The sequence below is a fragment of the Nicrophorus vespilloides genome, unplaced genomic scaffold (assembly GCF_001412225.1).
Source record: "Nicrophorus vespilloides isolate i.1.1-1 unplaced genomic scaffold, Nicve_v1.0, whole genome shotgun sequence".
Classification (NCBI taxonomy): Eukaryota; Metazoa; Arthropoda; class Insecta; order Coleoptera; family Silphidae; genus Nicrophorus; species Nicrophorus vespilloides.
The window spans coordinates 140094-165547 of record NW_017100088.1 but is presented as its reverse complement, the minus strand read 5'-3'; the positions used below and the strand labels follow the sequence as shown (position 1 = coordinate 165547).

Genomic DNA, 25454 nt, shown 5'->3' with positions numbered 1-25454 from the left:
ACATCAAAATAATTGATATTTTATAGAATTATGAACTTATATCAACGAACTTATTAATGGACTTCTTCAATCTGGATTCTTGACTTAAATGAAATGAAAAAAGTATTCTTAAATTTTTATTTGAATATATTTAGAAAAAAAAAATATAAATTACTAAAAAAAACATGTTGTATAAAGTAGAATCATCAATAGACATATTATTGTTAATTCCTGAAGTTTTTTCTTTCTGGATTCTTGACTTTAGCAATGATTTGTGTGTGTGTGTAAACCGACGATAAAAGCAAAAATATCGAATATGCGAAAAAACGCAGTGTTCTCATCTTCGACTCTTCCGAAGGGTTCGCTATAAATTTCTGCCTGCGAAGCGCGTGTAATAATATATGGAGGTCAATTTAAGGTCGAATGTGTCGAATACGTGTGAGATCCTCAGTTAATGCATCGTTTCCTGGTTTAGTTTAATATTAAATTAAGGCTCAACTGCAATGTGCCGTTTGTATACGTACGTATGAAAGTAAATGTGCACATGTGTGTATGTGTACGTATACGTATGAAGTTAGAGGTGAGTATGTGTGTATATTTTCAGGACTTCAGCCCGATGTTCGCATATATGTGTGTATGTGTACGAGCAAAGCGTACGCGACCTATTATCATTTAATGCTACCCATGTATCATCATGATTTAATATATGTACTTATGTGCACTTTGTGTACCTTGTAAATTATCTCCCTTTCTCTCCATGTGTGCGTATGTGTATGGTGTGTGTATATATATAAAAGCTAAACTATCCCATCCGCACTTGTACTACTTTATTTGCTTTATTAAAATTTCTACCTAAATCTTGTACTCAACTCAACTAAACACAGCAGATATTTCATATTTATACCTCGTTAACCCGACCACAATGTTACCCGGAGAACTTACTACTTTGGAAGCGTGTTTCCCTGAACCCTACAAACAGATATATCCATTCGCATCGAGCACCTTCCTATTATTTATTTTATTTTTTTCATCATCCTCCAGCACTTCCTTCGTAGTTCCCCGCAACATCCATAACTTCTGATTATTCAATACTTATTATTATTTTCGCCGAGGCGAACGGTTCTCAAACCCTTTTACAAGTGAATCGACGTTTTATTGAAGCACGTGCTCTTATCCTAATGCATCCATAAAATATGTTATTAGACCCAACTCAATAGACATCTGGAACTGCAATTACTATACCTAATCGACCCAACTATTACCAATATGCTACCTGTTTTATTTCCCACATTAATTTCATATATCTTATATTTTCTTCAATCAAAAATAAATTTAAAAAAAGCTACTTTATACAAAATATACATATTAATTCTTGAACACTTATATAATCTTTGTAAATACAATTAACTACAATAAATCAATTACTCAGTGACGTATCTAGAAATATTGGACTTGTCCATTAAAACTGTTTAATACAAAGACATAGTAGAAGCAATACTAAAATTGTCGTGGGCCCTAGACACCAATTCAGTAGACATTTCCAAAGCTTGGGCCCCTCGATACTTGTGGGCCCTTCCTCATTGCAGATCCTACTTTGTGTTTGAGAAACGATGAATCACAGCTGCTTTGAACGTTGAAACAGTCCTTATTGGGTCACAAAATCAGTTGCCAACATTAGATAAGAGAGTAATACAAATTTAGTTGTAAATTTGAAAATATTTTTTTTTTTGTTTTAATTGTGCACGAAATAAGTTCATTTCGCACATTGTAAAAGAGTAATAAAAAATGGCAATTATCATAAAAAATGTTGTGACGATACTGAACATAAAAGTCTATACCAACGTTTCCCAACGTGGGAGTAATTTAATTGTTAAGGTGGCCAATTCTAAAAAGGATACGGTTAAAGTTTAAACGGTTGGCGTATTATGTATATATTACATAAGGGGCATAAGGATTTTAGAAAGGATTTGTTGGGGTATGGCACAAAAAGGTTGGAAATCACTGGTCTATACCATTTAATAAATAATATATTATTTTGTTAAATTCAAAATGAAAAGTTTTTTTACTAAGTAGAATTCGTAAAGAGAGAAAATTTTTTGAAAAATGTATCGTTGGAAGTTAAACTATTATTAAAAATTGAAAATGTTCTCATAAAACTATGAATGTTGTTGAATTTGTAGAATGAGAACAACCATTTAATCTAGTTCGAAGTTCAACTATAGTTAGAAATTGAATAATGATTATTAAAATTAAATTGTAAACAAGGTAATTTGAGAACAACTTTTTGAAAAATTTCTGCTTAGAAAAATTAAAAATAATAATAATGTTTATTGTAATAATATAAAAAAAAATATAATATTTCGACAAAAGGACTATTGACTATAGGTCTTTCTTCCCTAATTAAAAAGATTTTTATTAAAACATGAATGTATCACTAAGTAGAATTTGTATGATGAGAGCAACTATTTAAAACAATTCTAGTTGGAAGTACAACTATAGTTAAAAATTGCAAAAATAAATAGAAAAAAAATAAATAGTTTTTCAAAAAATCATAAATGTATCAGTAATTTAGAATTCAAAGAAAAATAAGAATTTGTAAATTGTGGACAAGTTTCTCGTTAGAAGATTAAATTTTGTTAAAAATTGAAAAATTAAAAAGTTTTTTTTTATAAAAGCATACATATAAAGGGTGTCCCAAAATAAACGCAAGATTTGAATTTGTCCTTTGTGCAGTGAAGTGTCAAATTGTTTTTTTGGAGGTTTCCAACATTTTACTGCACAAAAGGCGGCAAATTCAAATTTTGCGTCAATTTTGAGACACCCTTTATTACTAAGTAAAATTCGTAAAATGAGAATTTGAAAATATTTTTTGCTATAAATTCAACTATTGTTAAAATTGAAATATGAATATAAAAACTAAAAAGTTTCTCATAAAATCATAAATGTATCATTAAACAGAATTAAAAAAAAAAAAACAATAATTTGAAAAAATCTTCTGAAAACTTCAAATATTATTAAAAATTATAAATAATAGAAAAGCTTTTTATAAACTCATAAATGTATTACTAGGTATAATTCGTAATTCGTGTTTGAAAAATTGAAAAATTAATAGAATAATTGCAAAAGTGAGATCAAATTTTTGAAAATATTTTTGATATAATAAAAATATTGTGAAAATTAAAAAATAAAACAATTAATAGAAAAATTGAAAAGTATAAATAAAGGGTGTTCCAAAATTAACGCAAGATTTGAATTTGCCGCCATTTGTGCAGTAAAGTGTTGGCACCCCCAAAATAACAATTTGACTAAAAACTGTGTTTTCTATTTAATTCAAATTTTGCGTTAATTTTGGGACAGTCTTTATTTAACTAAGTAGAGTTAGTAAAATGGGAATTTGTAAAGAAAGAAGTTATAAGTTTAATTATTATTAAAAAGTTTTATATTTAATTTTTTAAATTAAATTTTAAATAAATAATTGTATTAAGAAAAGACAAAAGTTCTTTAATTATTTTAATCTGTTAAATGTAATTAATATTATTATTGAGTAAAGAAATAAAAACACTCTGAAGATTGCTTACACTAAAATGTATAAAGTATAATGTATAAAGTAGTTGTGTTTCACTTTACATGCGTGCATTAATTGTATTCTTTATATATCTAATGAAAGCATACCCATAGTCAGTATAATAAGACTCCTTGTTTTCGAAGCACAGATAGTTAGTTTCTTCAGTTAAGTGCAACGTAATCCGATCCGTTGACTGCGGGCGACAACGTAAAAACATCCGACAAAACGATAATATTCAGGCACCAAATTTAGATAAATTCAAATACCACAAACCTAGATAATGTAGATTGTTTATCTTCTGCTTTATTCGCGTGTCCGTTCATCCACGCTCTACCATTTACTGGGCCTGCGAACAACAAAAACAAAACAATTTTATTGTTGAATAAATTCTGCACGCACACACTCAAACATGAAAAATGTATACAAACATAACGCAGCACTCAACAACAAACAAGCGCGTTCGTGCGAATGCGAAAATAAATCGTTACATAACGCCATTAAAAAATCTTCTAATTTGTTATTCAAACGAGGGAATGAATTAAAAATCGTATATGTATAAATGTGCATAGAGAAACATTGCACACGTGCAGCAATTACTTGATGAATTATCCATTTGTATTTTCTTTTTTCGGTTACCTTTGACATCCGTTTTTGTGCATTTAAATCTTAGATTAGAAGAAATTTTGCATTCCTTAAGAAAACACATAATCTCTTTTTTTTTTTGGATTAAAAAAAATGATAAGGATTCTTTAAGGTGTCTTTAATTAATATTGATGAGTAACGTGACAGGCTCAAGGATAAATTCGGAAACAAAAGCTGGAAACAATTGAACAATACAAGTTGACATAAGCGAGGTGGAATGAAAAAAAAAAATGAATTTGCTTATGGAATAATCAAATAATAATTCTATACGCAAATTAATTCTGATTTTTTTTTAAATTTCAAAATTAATTTTTTTGTACTTATATGATTTTCCTTTGTGTGAGCAAATATGATTAATAATAATTACTATATAAAATATTTGTAATGCATACGAAATGGCATTTTTGTCCACTTTTTCCAGACATGAATCAGAATAATTCAAAAAAAAACTTATTAAATATTAATTAAAGAAATCCATATTAGAATGACATAAATAATCCGAATTGATCGGATTAGCTTCGTTGATTATTAAACACGTAATTAAAATTTTTAATCTCATACTTAACATAAATTGATATTTAAAGTCTTAATATGATTAGTCATTATTATTATTCCAATTCATTAGCATCTATTATGTTTTTTTGTTTAATACAAGTCGCGTTTTTTTATGCATTTAAATTAATTGCAACACAAGTAATGTTTATTTTTAGTTCTAATGAAAATCGCAAAGTCGAAACGCAATCATCAGAAATATTTGTATAATAGTTATAACTTAATTTGTGCATCCATTTATCGCTGATGACGTTCACTTCGTGCCGCACCATTCAGAACTACTTCAATTGCCTTCGAATCTATTAATCATTTATAATGTAAATAGATTTCAATAGTAATTACCGTATTGAGATTAATCCTATGATTTGCAAAAGCTTTAGAAACTTATTGGTATATTGATCTTTGCTTAAAATGTATTTACGATATTATACACACTGTAATAATTGTTAATTGAAAGAAGCCGTATTAGAAATTTCTCAATTATAAAAAATAAATTTTTGTAATATTTTATATACATTATTATATATGAAAATATTCTTTAAATTTTACTGCTTTCACATTATTGGATAATTTGCAGTTAACTTTAGTCAACTTTAAGTTTGTGTAACTATTAGAATAATAATGTTTGTACCTTTTTAAGAAAGGAAATAAGTTAGTATTCATTTTGATTGAACTTTATAGTATTTTAATAAAATAGGTTAGTATACCTATTGACAATAGTGTGTACGTATCTTTTTAAGAATGAAAATAATTTAGTGTCAATTTTGATTTACTTTTTTAGGAAACCATCATGTCTATTAAAGTTATAGTATTTATACAATTTAGGTAAGTATACATGTATACATATCCATATAAGTGTACCTATAAGTATACCTAAATTACGTATCTTTTTAAGAATGAAAATATAAATATAGCATAAATTTTGAATTAATTTGATACACATGGTTACACATTATGACTATGTAAAACAAAATACTCTTCAAATGCTAATGTCAATTCAAATGTCGTTCTTGTCGATGACAGATGACAGCTGTGACAACCATGAGTAGTATTTAAACAAAATAGGTAAGTGTGTCTATTTGAATCGGTGTGTACGTATCTTTTCTAGAATAAAAATAATTTCTCAACTTTTGATTTTATTGCACTTCCTTACACATGGTAATATATAATCTATTTAAAATAATATAACTTTCAAATCTAAGTGTCACTTCAAATGTCATTACTATCGTTGGCATATGACTACTATGATAACTAATTGAATTTATAGTAGTATTAACTTAGTATTTAACTTACTGCACTTATTAGAAAAATGACAACCAATTGATTTTATAGTATTTAGCCAATTTAGATTAGTGCACTTATTAGAAAAAGTATGAATATATCTTTTTAGTAATGAAAATAATTTAGTGTCAGTTTTGATTTCAGTACATTTTGTTATAAATTTTAAAACAGTATATCTTTCAAATGTAAGTGTCACTTCAATTGTTATTGCCAGATGACAGCTATAATAACCAATTATAGGATTTTATAGTACTTAGCCAATTAAGATTAATGCTTTTATTATAAAAAAGTGTGTATATATCATTTTAACAATGAATATAATTTAGAGTCAGTTTTTATTTCAGTACATTTCGTTACAGATATTAAAACAATATATCTTTCAAATGTAGTGTCACTTCACATGTCATTGCTATCGTTGACAGATGACAGCTATGACAACCAATTGGTTTTATAGTATATAGCTAATTTAGATTAGTGCACTTATTAGAAATTGTATGTATATATCATTTTAAGAATGAATATAATTTAGTATCAGTTCTGATTTCAGTACATTTCAAATGTAGGTATCACTTCAAATGTCATTGGTATCGTAGACAGATGACAGCTATGACAACCAATTATATTGATTTATATATAAAAAGTGTTTATATATCATTTTATCAATGAACATAATTTAGAATCAATTTTGATTTCATTACATTTCGTTACACATATTAATGCATTATGTCTATTTAAAATAATATACACTTCAAATATTAGCGACATCAAAAGTCATTTTCATCTCTGTTAGGTCTTAATTATTATTAGTTATATAAGTTGTTATAGATGGAAGCAATAAATACTACAAACGTTGTTCTGTTCACTCGTTTCCATGACTACTTAGTTCATATCATTTCTTAAATCGAATAGTTTTACCCCCATTTGTTATTTTTACTAAAAAATGTGTATACGTTAATTAACTAATTAAAATTAAATATTTTCAAAATTGCATTATTCCATTCCAATATGATAGATAATTGAAAGGAGTTTGAAACTTTTGAATAATTTATATATAATTTAACAAAAACTTTTATTTTTTTTTTTAATCTCAACCCTAAAACATTGATAGAAATACCGGAGTTATGTCATAAAGTCGAACTTTGAATAACATATTCAGAATCTAATCAATATTAGTCTGCAAATGATGGGCTTTGTTTTGGGGCGAAAACAAATCATGTTTGTGACATTTGTGACAGCTCTTCAACATCAAAATCCAAGGGATTCACCATGTCATAGATTTTTAAAGAACATAAATCATTTCATCAGAATTAAAGTTTGTCATGTAATTATAACAATTTTAATACATTTTGTAATTATATTAATAAAAATTATATAATTTTTTCATAGCTATACTTTCTAAGAATGTTTTTGTAAACAAATAGCAAATATTAGCTGTCCACAAAAGCATGTTATAGTTATCAACTAAATAAACTATAGAATGTATAAACTTTTATTAGCTGTCTATGGATATAATTCGCTTCACAACAATCTCTACATTCTGCTTCGAATTTTATCTTAATTCGACCACTTTATATGCAAAGGATCTTGCCTTGTTCCTCCTGCAAGCATATACATATTATAAACATTTTTTTTCTTCTTGTCTATTCCTCAGCTCGATGTTTTACCTTGCAGCGTGTTTTATTTTTTTTTTCCTCTGCACTGATAATATTTGTAACAATGCAATATACCCATTGTGTGTGGGATATTAATAGGCATTTTGAGCTTTATCTGAAGGCATCCCAGTCTCTTTCTTTCTCTCTTTCATCGGCATTGTGTCCATCATTATTAGTTCTAAAAGCACATCGATGCAAATCAACGTGATGGAAATGTACGTAATAATAACCTTACAGACGCAACCAATTAGCGAATACTTTTCTTTCTTCGCTTTTATAACCGCAACAAAAAAATAAATAATAATGATATATTACCCATACATCATACTTATGTTTTATGTTCTTCGCGTTTATGTTAATTGATAATTATACTAATTTTGTATACATTAAATACTAATTTTTCTCCCTATTGATTGATTCTTTAATCCACAATTTCAATACTTTTTTCCTTAATTTAAATACAAAATTACCAATATATAAGACGCATTTTTGTATAAGACGCAATACAATAAATTCTTAAGAGGTTTTAAAGTCCAGGACTAATTCGGTTTCAAACAGGACATTGGAAAAACCACAGTTGTTGCTGTATTTTTACCTGTTTTTACATAAATAAAACACAAGTAATACATATGGGTCAAAATAACCTATTTATGAACAAATTAAATTTTTTACAACAAATTATTATTATTTAGTGAATATAACATCATCAAACTTTTTTTGATCAAATATTGCTGCAATATTTGTATTCGAATAAAAACAAACCCTAGGTGGGTCAATTTGACCTTTCCGTAGTACTTACAGGTTAAGAGCTGCGTTGATTTGCTATTTATAAAACGGCAATGAACTTGAAAACGCAACTTCCGTTCGGAATGCATGTTTTAACGTAAAACTTAAATACTTCTTGGAAGGTTGCGTTTATTCATTAATCGCAAATTGTCCTTGACATTGTTCAAGTGAAAGCTCTTCGGCCGACGGACCGTGCATCATCTGAGCATTGCTTGAATAACTATTAAAGGTTCGATTCGAATCGTCCGTTTTCGTTACTTCATCCTTCTTTTTTCAATAACAATATTTATCAGTTAGTTTAACTATTTGATAGTCCGCAATATCCATATTTAGAGTTTGTTAAACACCCACACCCAATTTGATTTTATTAATAGCTTCGGGAAGCAATAAAATTTGTATGGATTTATGTATAATAGGAATTATCGAATTATTGGGAAATCTTTACATATAAATATTTATACGATTATTTATGTTTCCTCGTTATACGTTAATGGTTATAATCGATATTTCACGCTTTGTGAATTCTGGGTTTCGATAAACTTTATAGAGAAAAAGAAGTTATTATGTTATACAAATTTTGCCTTTAGATAAATTTAAATAAAGGAATTGATTCTTAAATAAATTTTATGGAAAAAGATTTATAATTAATATGTAAAAATGACAAATTAATTTGTTAAAGTTGTTAATTCACATGGGTTTTATGAGAAATGACATACAGTTTAATATATGTAAAAATGTTTGAAATTATTTCGTTAAGTAAAATCAATTTAGTTAAATAACAAGAAATTTACGAGGAAAGAGGTGTTAAAACTAATTTATAATAGATATGAATAATTCATTTTTAATATTTATTTTAGTAAGAAATAAAGTTACAAATCCTTGGGTGGTACTATTAAGAATATTTTTATAAAATCATAGTAAAATATTGGAAAAAAAAATGGATTATTAAAAATTAATTAAAATTTGCCAATATAAGTTTTTTGTTGCTGTTGTTGTAGATACGTCCATCCAAACATGGGACGACAAATAAATGAATATGAATGAACGTTAGCAACCGCTTATTAATTAAGGAATGTGGGTACGTATCCTTCTCTATTTCCATCTAAGAAATATGAGATTCTGCACGTTGATAGAATCATTGGAAATAATTAAGTCGAATGTATGTGTGTTTCAGTATGTGTTTGAGTGTGTGTTGGCTGCATATTTGGAGTAGATACAGATGGAATGGGTCAGATAAAATAGCATTACATAAAACGTGCCGGAGAAATTTACACCGTGAAAATGTCTGTAATTACGTTACGAACGTGATTCATATAGAGAGTCTATCTATTCAAATTCATTTCGAAATTCCTCATCCGTAATTTTTTTGTTCTTGTTGTTTTTTAATGTTCTTATTATACCTTAATGTTCCTTTTGTGTTGTTCTTGTAGATATTGTTTTTAATATTGAACATACAAGGTTTTTGATGATCTAAATTTTACTTATTGTAGATGTTATTTTTTAAAGTTGTTGAAGATGTTATAAGGTGAAGTTGTTGCAAATGTTACTATTTTTCATGTTACACAATGTGTTATAAGTTAAAATTGTTATAAATATTACTTCTTTATGTTCTTGTAGATGTTACTTTTTAGTTTTTCATGTTAAAAGTTGAAGTTGTTGTAAATGTTACTTTTCTTATATAATTCTTTTATGTTATTGAAAATGTTGGTTCTTAATGTTATAAGTAAAATTTAATATATAATTTTTTGGTACTTGATGTTATAAGTTGAATTTGTTACAAATGTTACTTTCTATGTTGGTTCTTGATATAACAAGTTGAAGTTATGTAAACGTTACTCTTTTTATGTAATTGTTTTATGTTCTTGTAGATGTTATTTTGTAATATTTTTGTAGATGTTGTTTCTTGATATTTTAGTGGAATCTCATCAAGACGTTATTTTTCGGTTCTTCATGTTTTGAAGTTGTTCTAAATGTTACTTTCTTATGTAATTGTTTTATGTTCCTGTAGATGTTATTTTTTTAAATTTATTGCAAGTTTTTATGTAATAGTTTTATGGTTTTGTAGATTTTGTTTTTAAAAGTTGTTAAAGATGTTGGTTCTAAGTGTTATAAGGTGAAGTTGTTATATACGTTACTTTTGTATGTTCTTGTAGATGTTGTTTCTTGATATCATAAGATGTTATTTTTCTATACATTTTTTTGGTTCTTGTTATAAGTTGAATTTGTTACAAATGTTAAATTTTTATGTAATTGTTCTATGTTCTTGTAGATGTTGGTTCTTTATGTTATAAGTTAAAATTGTTGCAAATATTACTCTTTTAATGTAATTGTTTTATGTTCTTGTGGATGTTGTTTCTTTATATAAAATATAGAATCTGATCTAGACGTTATGTTATGCTTCTTCATGTTTTGTAGTTGTAACTTTTTTATGTAATTATTCTATGTTATTGTAGATGCTGTTTTCTAATATTTTTGTTGATGTTGTTTCTTGATATTAAATATGAAATCTGATCTAGAAGTTATTTTTTTCTTTTTCATGTTTTTAAGTTGTTGTAAATATTACTTTTTAAGTATTTTTTTTAATGTTCTTGCAGATGTAAGGTTTTGATGTAATAATGTATATAATGTATGTGATGTAAGTTAATGTTGTTACAAATATTCTTGTAGATTTTATTTTTTAGTTCTTCTTGTTAAAAGTTAAAGTTGTTGTAAATTTTACTTTGTGTATGTCTATGTTTTATGTTCTTATAGATGTTGTTTCTTGATATTATAAGTAGAATTTGTTGTAGACGTTATTTTTCTATATATTTTTTGGTTCTTTACATTTTGAAATTGTTTAAATATTACTTTTTTATGTAATGTTTTTATGTTATTGTAGAATTTATTTTTTGATGTTGTTGGAGATGTAGGTTCTTGATGTTACAAGTTAAAGTTGTTGTAAATGTTACTTTTTATGTAATTGTTTTATGTAAATGTATTATTTTTTTATGTTGTAGCAAATATTAGTTTTTGATATTGTTCCTGATATTGTTGTTGTTTTGTCATTGAAAATAGCATTATATAATGCTGTTGTAGATATTAGTTTTTGATATTGTTGTATTATAGATGTTTCATTTGTAAATTGTTGGTCTGACTATAGTTGATATTTTTTGTTGTAGTTTTCTTTTTATCACAACAACAAATTGAGTTTTTTTGTTTTGATTTATTATATTGCTTATGATGCTGTTGTTTTTTCGAATTCCAATTCTGCATAGAATCTAAATTATATAATAGAAAAATTTTACGTGTTCGGAATTGATGTTCGACGTGGCAACAATTGTTGAGGAAGCCGACGAATCTCTTGAAGTAACATGCCACATTGTCCGAACCACATAAACGTCTTTGATGTCGGCCCGATAGATTAATTATAGATGCAGATTATCATCGACGTATATAAGGTAGTGATTGATGTGCATCTATTTTTATTTCATTTTATTTATCTTTATTTTTATTTTTTTTTTTTTCGAAACGCGTGTTATTGATACGACTCCTTTATTCATCGTATCTTCGCCGACCGTTTCGTTTCACCTGTACACTATTCTGTTCATCTGCAAAGATGCACGTGTGGATATTTTCAGGTAACCACTCTGAAAGAGGATATCGTCTGCGAAATTGCGGAAACCGATGATAAAATGCACACACACCACTCGATCGTTGCGAATATTTATGCATGGATAGGATGTCTCCGGCCCAGTGATAAATCCTTGCGAGGGACGTCTCGAATAAATGCATTTTTAATAAGAATCCGAGATTCTTCCTTCCTAATGAGCAATCCATAGAAGATTGGAGGAGAACACGTACAGTATTCATTCCGCCGAAGAAGGAAAGAGCTGTTGCGTGAAATCGTCGAATGAGAAAAGAAATATGCAGCAACCGTATTTAGCATTGTACACACACATACTCACTCACATACACTGTATACTCGCTCAACACTTCAGCATCAGCAACGAACGGTCAGCAATGAATTGCACCTTTGCGAACTTTAAAAAATTCCACCCAACAGATCCCCAATTAAACACCCCACTAATAGCTAATTTATATTTAAATATATTGCACGTCTATTTATAAACGCGAATATGATCATGGTGGTAGTTTGTCCAAACCAAACCGACGGAGAACCAATTAAGAATAAATTTACAGTCACGCAGCAACAATTTGTTTCCTTCACGTTTACAAATTATTTTATTTCTTATTATTATTACTATATTTACTTCTTTTTATAACCTCTAGAGAAAAATACCATTTCTCTCCTTACAATTTTCAATATTTTTAAAATTTATTACTAAATAATTCTAACAAATTTCAAAACTTATGCATTTATGTAAATAAACCTTTCAAAAAAATGGTTAAATCATTTACAGTTTTAGAACTTTAATTATTTTATAAAAACTTAATTAACAGAAATATCAATATAAAATATATGTTGTCTATTAAAGTAATATTACCTGCAGATTAAATATTTTTTTTTTTTTAAATAATAAGTGCAGTTTTCTCTAATTTTCTTCGCTTTTTCTCTCTAAAAAAATATAATTTTGTATACAACTTTTTCATGAATAAAAATTAATTTATTAAGTAGATTATTGCAGAAAATTTGAAGATCTTGAAGTAAACTTAATGACTTGTTGCAAATTGAAATGAAAAACTTATGAAAATTGGCATCAACAATTTAATCATTATGTTTAATACAAATATTACTAAAAACATAAAATTAGGATTTTGTGAATAATAAAATATTTGTCAGGTTTCATTGTTATATGTAGGAATTAATCAATATGAAAAATCATTAAAACTAGTAATAGTAAAATTATTAAGAACATGATATTGTTTATATTTTCTTTTAAGATTAAAATTGAAAAACTTTACATCTTTATATCATTGCAAATAATGTATCAAAAGTAAAAAGAACATTGGATTTAATAAGAATTTTCAAGTTTCTAAGAAATATGAAAATAGTTGGGATTATAGCAAATATATACTAAATTTTAAAATTCACACTTATTTAAATTGACTGAAAAGATGCTTTTTTTTAAATTAATAATAATAATACTTATTGCAACAATAAATTATAAAACAAAACAATAAAAATAAAATTCAACTGTAGTAAAGTAATATTGACCATAGGTATTTTAAAATTATTTTGCAAAATCCTTCTCCTTGAATTAAACTTCATAAATAATATTGATTTACAAAAGTTAAGAAATATCAATGGGAGATAGAACATGAATTAGTGATTTAGTAGCACTAAAAGTCGTTATTAGGTTAAAATACCAGTGTAAAAAGCGCATTAGGATCAATAATATACCATTATTTGATAACGAATTTATAACATTTGTCTTTATGTATTCATTTTCAAATTCAGTCAGAAACAAGAAACACAAATATTGACACTTAAGTATAGAATAATTTGATTTGATTTGATTTGTGTACGTTCTAAAGAATTATATATAAAATAAGAACTAATTTGGACAATAATGTGTACAGAATTGGACTCTGAATAATTTATATACAAACTTTTTTGTTAAAGAATAAAAACGTAATTAAATTATAACTAATTAATTAAATTATATATTTAACCCGCAACTTGAACTTTTTACTTTTTTAAATTGCGCTTTCTTCGCATAACATAAATGACAATCAGCTAGAAGGTAACACAATAGTGTAGGCGTGCAATTTGTATAGATATTACAATATTTCGTTCCATCCCGGTCAATTTGACTGTAAATTGATACTTTTCTATCCTTTTTTAAGCATCGCATTGTTACATGTTATAGCAAATCATATAACAATGCGATGCTTTTCTATCCTTTTTAACAGGACAAAAGTTTGTTTACAATATTCAAGACATATTTGCAGAAAATGTGTTTGTATTCGACCTTTACTAATTTTGTATCTGATATATTTATGTAGATTCGTGAAAGAATGATATAAGTTCGAAGACTTGCTTTTTATCTTTTCTTATGAAGGATATAGTTTTGTTTTGGGTTTGGCGGTTTTTAAAATCTGGTTTTTTGAAGAATTTTATATAAACCGTTTTTTTTTTCAATAAAACCGGTTTTTGAGCTTAAAATATAAAAATGTTTCATGAAATAAACAGAAAATAATTAAAAACGGTTTTTTAAGTCGATTTTTGTATAAATCCAGTTGTAAACCATAAATATTTTAAAGAAAAGTTTGAGATATAATTATTAATAATTATTTGTTAGCACTTTTGACATTTGTAAATGTACCCTTCGGTTGGAGTCAATGGCTCTTTCATTCGGGTCCACATCAACCCTCTGGGATCCATACGTTTTACGTGTGCTCACTTTTAGATTTTCGACCAACTAAGTTTCAGTTGTACGTAATTCACGTGTTTCACCGTTAACCCTTTTTCGGGCAAAAAGGGGGAGCAATAAATACATTACACGTGCTTTATATTTAATAGTACTGGGATACATAAACCAATTCAGTCCACTCAAATTTTAATCCCACTGTTTAACGAGCTTAACGAGCCAAACTTATCCATTAATTTATGACCAAAATTTCTGTACACATTTTACAATTATTTCTTTAATTTTACTTCAACAATTTCATTATATAATAATTAAAATATAAATGATCAAAAAATAACCATTTCATAAGAAAATTTAACTCTCGATAAAAAAATCTTCAGATTATTATAGATATAAAAACATTACAGTTTTTTAATAAACGTAGTTCCTCATTGATATTGACCTATGTTTCTGTAATTTGTTGCAATAAATATTAATATTTATTAAGTTTTTAAATTAGGTTTGTAGAGAATATATATTTTTTTATATAAATTTCTATAGTTTAAATTACATGAATATCGAAAAATAAAAGATGTAAAATTGATACGAAAGAAATGATAGTAAAATATAATAGTAACGCTTTTTTTATGACATCATATATTAGCTGCGTATGCAATGTTGATGATGTTTTCAATATAGTATGAAAATTAACGAATATTATAGTGTTTTAATAAACAGTTTTCATACATAATTATGTAAATCTATTTGCGATTTCAGTTTGCTGGATAGGTTTTAATGGGAATCGTAAAGTGCGTATGGTAAATCATTGTGGAACGCAGTCGAATCGCATCATCTGGTCAATCGTAAATGATAATCGTATTCCTGATTAATATTAATTTATGAACGGAATGCATTAATAAATAATTTGCAGATATTTGCGCGCGCTTCGTGGAAATCGGCAAAGCGGAAGAAAGCGATGAAAATAAAGGAGTAAGAAGGTTCGTCGATGCCAATGCAAAAGCCAATTTATTCCGAGAGAGTCAAGAAGGATAATACGTACGCATCGGTATCCTGCGAGTTCTGTTTATGGGTAGTCGCAGGACATCATTATTACGGATCTCTGTATTATTGATTGAGGCCATCCCGAGCTGACGTCTTCCCCTAATTAAATGAGTTTTATGGACGGTCCCGCATCGATGATAAATAAAAATATTTCAGGCATAAATTCCTCGAAGATCGATGCGAATATTTGAATGGTAAAGTGAATTAACATTTAAATATCTTCCCTTGACAACCAACCTACTGCTTCTGCTGTTGCTGTAGCTGATGCTCTCCTTATTCTCATCCTATCTGCAGCAATTTTTCTATTTGGATACTGTGCGTATGTATATTTTATTGGATTCCCGTCCGTCGCTATTTGTTAGTCATAGGGCATTTGGAATAAATGATGGGAGAGATCGTGAGTAATGCCAATGCTTGGGTATAACAAGTGGAAGCAGAAGCAGCAGCAGCAACAGCAGAAGTGGATGAACTGGAGAAGAGGAGAGCCGTGCGTTCCGCCATCTCCTATACTCGATCATTCAGCGGAAAACAGACCAAAAGGCACGCCGACCGGATCCATTTTACAGTTAATAACGACAGCTAGATGCTCTGCATATTTCAGACAATGTTATTAGAGCAATATAATGTATCGACGGTCACCAGAACCGACCAGATTCCATCTTCTGGTTTACTATAATTGGACCTTCTGGACTCTCCTGACCATTTTCCTCTCTCTATCACCGCATACCATACCATCCTTATTTTGGTACTGTTCATAAATCTTCACCAATATTATCCTAATAGGCCGATCCGCTGAAGGATTACTGCTCAACAAACCAACCAACAACAATTCAGATCCATTCAAATTGCTAAAACTAATTGATTTCAAAATTTAATAAACTATCTCAGTACATAAACAACAAACATTTAACCAAATTTAACCAAAACTAAACAAAGATTTCAAAATTCATATCTATTTAAATTGATAAAACTAGTTGATTTCTAAATTTAATAAACAATCTTAGTACATCTACATACTAGACATTCTCTTAAATTTAAAAAAAAACAAAAATTTCATTTCTATTCCATTCATATTGCAAAACTAATTACTTTCTTAATAAAATCAATAATAAACAAAACATTTTCTTACAAAATTTGATCAAGATGAGAAAAATATCAAAAACAAAAGTGGATCAATAAGTAATTTAATAGTTTATAGTATCATACTTACATTATACACAAAGCTAATTAATTAATTTAGTAAATAAATAAATTAAAAAAAATTAAGCACTAACTTTGATAAAATTATAACCATTAATTGTTAATTATTAAAGGAATTAAGAATATTTGCTAAATATTCTTTTTGATATCTTTTATAACTAATTTAGACATTATTTCGATGTCTTCTGTTTAATGATACATGTTGAAATAAGTTTCTCAGAAACAGTTTTTTTTTTAGTTTTTACGGAATAATCATTGCTGTTATTAAATTTATTTTCAAATATTTGAATGTTACCTGTTTCTATTTCTTCCATGATAATAATTTGTTAAAGGTTTTGACTATAAAATTAATATACATTTGTATAGTATTAAGATATTTAAAAACTAATAGTTTTATAGCAATTTTTCAAATTAGTTGGAAATAGCAATAAATTGATTTAATTATATTTTTTTTTTTAATTAAAACCGTAAATTTGTTTCCTAAGGTTTTCCATTCATAGTATTTATTGTTTTTTTGTATTATAATGAAATTGAAAATATTTTATATTTTTAAATACATATTTTTGTCACTGAATTATATAATTCTTGTTCAATTTTTTGAGATCGTTAATAAATATGAATTTTTTTTTATTATAGAAAGAAAGATATATAAATAATTTTATGATGCCATGATATGTAATAAAATGATAAGTAATAAAAGTTTTGAAGAATATCCGACGAAAAGAATGTTTGTACTGAAGCTGCTGGTGTACAGGATAAGAGTAGTATGAGAATGCGGATGGTCTTGTGTCATTGGCAATAAAACACGAGGTGTTTAGTTGGAGACAAGGTACAAAGTACAGATTTACAGGTAGAACCATCCGCAGATTATTAACAGGCGGACCGGACCGCAGGTGTTCGCAATCGGTTTCGAATTAATTGCGATAATGAAGGTTATGCAATTTAGTGCTGGCGCGCGAAAGGGTAAACAAGCATCCGACGACAAGGAAGTTGCAACGCGGATTTAATTTCCGACTTTACTCCTCTTCTCTGTCTTATCCTCTTCCTTCTAAGAATACGAAGAAGAAAAAGAAGAGGATGAGGAGGAGGATGGACCGCAATCCATTAATTATAACAATCCCCCGAGTGAATCTAAGATCGGTATCCGTCGCGTCTATCAGAGGCCATCATCTCCATCGATGATAATCTTCAGTCATTTAACTCAACTGGCTCGGAACGTTACGCATTATTGCAGAGGCCATCCTCCTTCTCTTCGCGCCTCCCCGACCATCCGAAGACCTTTTTCCACCTTTCGGTTTCGTCGCCTTTGGCTCCTTTCAAAGCTACCGCTCGAGATTTTCGCAAGAACTTTAGTTAAATAAGTATGCAGTCGTGCGTGCCGGACGCGGATGCATCTCCGGCCTCCGTTTTGCACCCAAAAGGAAAGTACAAGTATACACACAATTAATTTCTTTTATCTCAATTTTCACCGGCATTACATTACTTTCCTTAGATACATCCTTCTCCTCCTTCTTGCAACATCAGCATCATGTATTATCGAGTTTTCAACCTAGTAGATGATTAAGAGTTTTATAACTTCTTCTAAATTATATGTACATAATTTAATATAAGATGTTTATGTTATTATGTATTAATAATATTTACTCAAAGTATTTACAAAGTATTTAAAGTACTTTACAATTTACTTGGAAAGTATCACGTAAATAATTAAACAAAGTTATCATGTATAAGTATTTGTCAAAAAAATGGCATAGCACTTTACAAGGTACTTGGAAAGATTCACGTAAGTAAACCAAATTATCAAGTAGAAGTATTTGTCAAAGAAATGCAAGTATGGATGTACCATTTCACAATGTACTTGGAAAGTATCACATAAGTAATTAAACCAACTTATTAAGTAGACGTATTTGCCAAAATATGCAAGTATTGATGTAACACTTTACAATGTACCTGAAAAGTATCAGGTGAGTAATTATACCAATTTATCAAGTAGAAGTATTTGTCAAATAATGGAAGTATTGATGTGGTAATTTATAATGTACTTGGAAAGTTTCACGTAAGTAAATAAAACAACTTATTAAGTAGAAGTATTTGTCAAAGAATAAAAGGTATTGATATGCCACTTTGCAATGTACTTTGATNNNNTAAGTAAATAAACCAACTTATTAAGTAGAAGTATTTGTCAAAGAAATGAAGGTATTGATGTGCCACTTTACAATGTACTTGGAAAGTATCACGTAGATTATTAAACCGACTTATCAAAGTACTTATAAACTATCAAGTAAGTAATTAAACCAACTTATCAAGTACAAGAAATTGTCAAAAAAATGCAACTATTGAGGTACCACTTTACAATATACTTGGAGAATATAGCGTAAGTAATTAAACGAACTTATCAAGTAAAAGTATTTTCCAAAACAATTTAAGTATTGATATGCCATATTGCAATATACTTGGAATGCATCGCGTAATGTACATATTATGTAATTTTTGATGTAGGTAACCGTTCGAATATTACAATGCAACAATAGTAAAGAAAGGACGTTTAAATATTGTCTGAAGCCCAAGCAAGAAGACACTCTCCATCTCTTTGCTCGCAGCGCAGGTATTTGATTTGCGATATTTGTGATGTATAAATTGACTTTCGTCTGAGCGGCAGGCATTAATCCGCCGAGCATTTCCCATTCATGTTCACAATACAAACATTTGCATTACAATTCCACACTCGCATAATATATAGTTATTACGTAACGATTGTTTACATTCCCTTCTGGTCCGTCGTCCGTATGATATTTTAATCGCGTCTACGGAGTATGCGTGTACGATCGCAAGATATAAACCTCTTCATCTCTTCCACCTCCTCATCCACCACTACACTACAACAGTTCGGCATCCTTCAGCATTACCTCCTCGAGCAGGTCTTCCATAAGATAAACTTGAAATAGTGTTGCGGACACAGCCTCCGGATGGACTTTCCACCGTAACACTTTATATTTTACGAGCTCCACGGGCAGAAATTCTGTAATACTTGTAATAGCGCAATGCCCCCTTTGCGTTCGCTCACTCGCTCACCGTCCTTTAACTACCTCGAAGACGTGATGCAACAGCATGCGAAATCCCAAAAACGGAATATCCATCCCGGAGACGACGATTCCGAACGCGCCGCTTCTTCTTCGTATGAATCGTCTTTTTCTGAGCCGCGCAAATTCCGCAGAGTTAATCATCTATCATTAAACGAAATGCCAGCTTCGATTTACGACACCGTCCTTTCGGACGTATCAAAATTATGTTTGCTTTGACTTATTAAACTGGCATAAACAAACGTTTGCTTAGCTCTAACGTATTTCACTGATCTTCTCTGATGGACACATATCTATACAAAAAACTACATACATTACTACACGTTAACTATTTTCAACATTTGATCATTTTCTACTTGTAATAAATATTACTGATTGTTTCCTTACAAAAAATATTATCTCTTCCATTATATTTTGTAAATATTTAACAAATAAATTAACAAAAAAATTCTACATTACATAATTACAATTTTGTAGTAAAAATATTGGGATTGAGGAAATTGAGTTTGATTTTTTTTTTCTTTTTGATAAATATTCATGATTTTTCATTATTAGTATTACTTATTGTTTCCTATAATCAAATATATAAAATAAAATGACAACTACATCCATTATAATTATATAAATCATTGTACATATTTTAGTCAAAAAAATGAATGAATAAATAATAATTGTGAGGATTATCTTTGATTTGGATAAACTTTAGTTAATTAATTTATTAATATAAGTAAAAAAAACTATTTCAATTATCAAATTAAAATGTAATATCTGTAATGCAATCACATATATATATATACAATTTCTATAGAAATCGTTTATTCTAATAATAAGCTGTACACAAAAGAGCACAGAAAGCTAATTCTAATAGCAATTGCAACGAAATATCAGATTTAATAATAGTCATATATGAATACACAATTCAAGTCAAACTATTGCTTGTATTCACAAACTTGTATCAAAGCAATTTAGTTATCTATTGGAGTGCTTTATTTATCATATAATAACTAGATAGAATAATTAGCTTAGATTTTCAGTTTATATAGGAAAATTAAATAATTATTAGTAATGAAGTTACATGCATTTTTCACTATATTATAATAAATAAGTATAGTTTAAGATTTATTGAACTTTCAAATAATGAGACGAGATTTCTAGAATTAAGTGTAGTAGCATGACTAAATTTATAAAACATTTAGAAAATGGATTCAATTCCAAGTTTTTTTTTGAGTCTATATCGAAATCCCGACATTCGAAATCCCTACTTAGTGAAAATCCCGACAACCATAATCCCGACAGTTTTTGCAAATCTTGTTGAGTCGTCATTAAACTAGATAGTTGTAATTTAGCTTAGGTATAAATAGAATATCGATGTTTTTTTTATTTACGTAGTAAGTAATAACGCTCTTTTGTAAATTCATTTGTTTTACGTCTATATCAAATATTAGAAAATACTGTCGGGATTTTAACACTGTCGTTGTCGGCATTTTGACGCCAACCGATTTTGAAGCATTTCCGAATCACCAATAAATCTTTTAATGTAATAAACCTAACACATTTATTAGTCCTTTAAATAGTATAATTTATTATAGTACTATAATGATAATAAATGTCTTTTTTTGTAAAAGAAATATAAGGAAATGTGAATTAATTAATGCAATTTGTAATATTTCTGTGACTATTCATAACTTATTTGGTCATCACGACTAACTTATTTGAGCATATCGTGGCAATGTTAGAACTGCATCATATTTATGGTGTATAACATTCTTGCGAAATAGATGTGATTGTTGAATGAGGCGAGAGTTCAGGCGTTTCCAGGAACAGTTCCCAAGCGCGCAATCAAAAGCTAAGGTTATTTATCCTTGCAGATAGCATCGAAAATCGCGTGGATGCGAAAAGGGCGTTAGCTCGTTTCGAATTGAGGCGACCCTAGGCACAGAGTAGACAAAAAAAAATTATATGTATAAGCAACAATAATAATGCATTTAGTACGTGCTTTAAACTGAATGTGTGCATGCTGCAGGATGACGAACCCCCGTCGCTTTTTCCGTATTGAATTATCACCTGTTTTGACAGACACACACATACGCACGCACTCACACACATATACACACCTACCTCTCTTATATAAGCAGAAAAGCGACACGATTTATGCCCTGTTTGACGTCCGACTAATTCGCAACGATTTGTCCGAGTCCGCAGACCGCGCCGGGCCATCACTTACGAAAACCTATGATTCTTGATATTTTTTTCCCGAAGGTGTTATTAATGGGTTTCATTGTTTGGTAATTGAAGATTTTTTTTTAAATTTGTATTTACAAACCGCACATATCGATATGTATCATGATTAAATTATTAAATATACTTTTTATGTGGTGGGGTTTATTAAATTTCAGAAAAATAATTAGTCTTATTACATTCTTTCTGAAATGTTTATTCATAATTTTATAAAAACGTTAACTATCATAGACAAGTTTATTAAATTTCAGAAAAATATAATATTAACATATTCCTTTTTAATTTAAACGGAAAAATTTTACAAAAAAAATACAGAAAATTTTTATGAAAGTTAATCTTACTTCAAATTTTTTTCTTTAGAATTATCGTCGCTATATGAGAGTGTTCGGCATAATTTGCAAACTGATTCGAAATCACTTTCGTCACTAGAAGAGATAGTCAGCATATCAGATCTATGTCCTGAAGATAATGATTCTTCACAAGTAAAATTAGTCTCAACTTCGCATGTTGATTTTTTCCCTTTGACAATATAATCAGTGATTAAACTTTGCGATGGCTTTGCTATTTTTTTTTGTACAATTCCTGATATCCAGAAATGCAATTCTGAAGCCCGCGTTGAAACTTGAATGCTCGTTCAGAATTATCATCTTTTTCGATGAAATGGTTTGCCAATTGGTGTCAAAACGTGTCAAAATGGCCTAAAATAGTTATTTAAAAAAATGCTTCTTGAAATAAAAGCCGCATACAAAGAGTACGCATAAAAAGAGGACCGAGTGTATATAACAACTCACTCAATAAGTTATTAGGATGACATATAGATGGCGCCTCTATCAAAAAATCCATATAATGTTTAGGAAGTACCAACCTTCAGACTACGCCTGTCAAAATTTCATAGCATTTACAAGTTACAGTCGCCAATTATTGCAAGAAACATAAAAGAAGTCCACAAAATGGTTTTGGTCGACCGTAAATTGAAGTTGCTTGAGGTAGCTGAAGATATCAGTAGCCAGTGTATTCACCATTTTGCATGAACATTTGATAGTCATCCTACGAACTTATTAAGTGAGGTATTATGGCACAAGCTAAGTGAGAAGGGTGGTGGAAGGAAGAAGAAGAAGAAGGTATTATGATCTCTAATACTCAAGCCAAAACTTCATTAATTGTATTTTTCTATTCATTGGAACCATAGCTAAATATATAGATGATTCCAAAAGTAATTAAGTAATTAACAATGTATGCAATTCCGCTATTATAGAAGTAAAATAATTCAAATATTGATTATTCAATTTCAATTTCTACTCTTGATTTTTTTATATCTAAAACTCTTATGTAAGTCAAAATATATAAAAGCTAAAAACTTAATAATTTTAAGTAATTCTATTATTTCTTGTGTTTATTTTTCTGAAGATGCAATTAATGGGTTTTATTGTTTGCAATTTTTCATTTAATTTTGTATTTGTAGACCTCACATGTCGTGTGTCGAATGGACGATAATTCCGAATGCACTTTTCAATTTGTCCACAGACAATTTGATAATTTTTAATTGTAATTAATTGCCGGATCAATCGGATCTCCTCCTCCTTCGACGAGGAATTAATGACACGAGCTCACTTTGTTTCACCTGAGCACACACGAGATTAATTAAGTCCTCGAAAACTGTACCTTATACATTAATATTGCATCCTAGTGCCGCTGCTTCCACTAATCACCACTAGGAAACAACTTCTTTTTTTTTAACCGATCAACTATGTGAATTCACCGGAAAGCAAAAGTTATGGAAATTTCCAATTTATTATATCAATTTTATGACGATTTCTACACTTTTTTTACCCGATTAATTATGTGAATTCAGCGAAAAGCAAAAGATATATAAATTTTTCTACGACATTAAGAAACGATATTAATTACAAGAATTATTAATTTCAAAAATATATATAAAAATGATGTATAATGGGAGTTTTTCAAGGTTTTCTTCTTCAAGAAAATTAACTTTTCTTATAACAAATTCAACAAATTTCTTAAATTTTAAAAGTAATTGAATTTCAATTTCTATTCTTGACTTTTTAAAATCACTTATATAAGTAAAAATATACAAAATCTTAAAAGGAAATAATTTTCTATAATTGATGCTATGAAAAGAACTACAGAAAAGAACTTGTTTTTATAATCTTTGCTTTACCTTTTTTTATTTTATTCTTAAATATTAATTCTTATAAAAAATATATTTCTTTTATAATTCAAATTAAGTTAATTTTATGAAAGTTTATAGTAATAGAAATATAATTGCAATGATATACGTAAGTACATTACATTTTATTTTCAAGTATGTTCAAAGATTTCTTTCATACTGAATAATGAATGTAGGGCGACTTTGCGATACTCGAGCGTTGCATTCTCCATAGTGCAAAAAGAAAGAAAAAACCGACGAGCTCTCCCTTTTCTTTGAACTATTTCTCAGAAAGGAAGCACCATCCAAGAACTTTATTACATCATATAAAAACCTCAAATTGCATCGCAAAAAAATTATCCAACTGCAAATAAGAGCGTCATATTTATACATGAGGCAATGATTAATGTATTTTACAGTTCACCATGTTATAATTTCTCACTTATATAAAAAAAATATTACTGGAACGTTATTATATAATTGTATATAAAAACTTTTATTTAGCTTCAGTCATAGCTGATTTATATTTATGAATACAAAATGTTTACTGGAAAATTTATTGTATGTGACTTAATTTTTAAAAGTATTATACTTTGATTTAAAAAATAATTCCAAACTTGAAAATGTATTCAAATTTTCTTTATTAAATATGATTACATAAGTATATATAAAACTAAAACATGAATTTGTAAAAGTAATTTCAAAGCAAATAATCTTAATTACTTAGAATTATGCTGAATATTTATACAAATTATGTTACAATGTGGAATTTAATTGAAAATTTATTCAAACACGAGTCGAGTTTGTATCATAATATTTGAATTAAAACAAGAAAGTACATGCAGTTAAGTAATTGTTTAAATGCGAAATGAAGTGCGGCATTTTGTTGAATTAATGGTGTGCTCCTGTTGAATAATAATAACAACGCCTTTTGAAAGAAACTTCACAAGACTAGGAAGA

At 28.3% G+C, this 25454-nt stretch overlaps 1 protein-coding gene across 4 annotated transcripts in view; it reads right to left on the bottom strand.

The window, feature by feature from the left end:
- Positions 1-25454, bottom strand: part of LOC108567446 (calpain-9-like) — a 106320-nt gene that overhangs the window by 37123 nt on the left and 43743 nt on the right. The window contains exons 1-2 of one of the 4 annotated variants that reach the window (XM_017927929.1): positions 15808-15978; positions 3818-3890 (exon numbers count right to left, since the gene is read on the bottom strand). The exons of 1 other annotated variant lie outside the window; for it this stretch is intronic. In XM_017927929.1, coding sequence (XP_017783418.1) covers positions 3818-3890; positions 15808-15889 — 155 coding nt within the window. In that variant the 5' untranslated portion in view covers positions 15890-15978. 2 more of the 4 variants (XM_017927928.1, XM_017927930.1) reach the window with 2 other exon arrangements.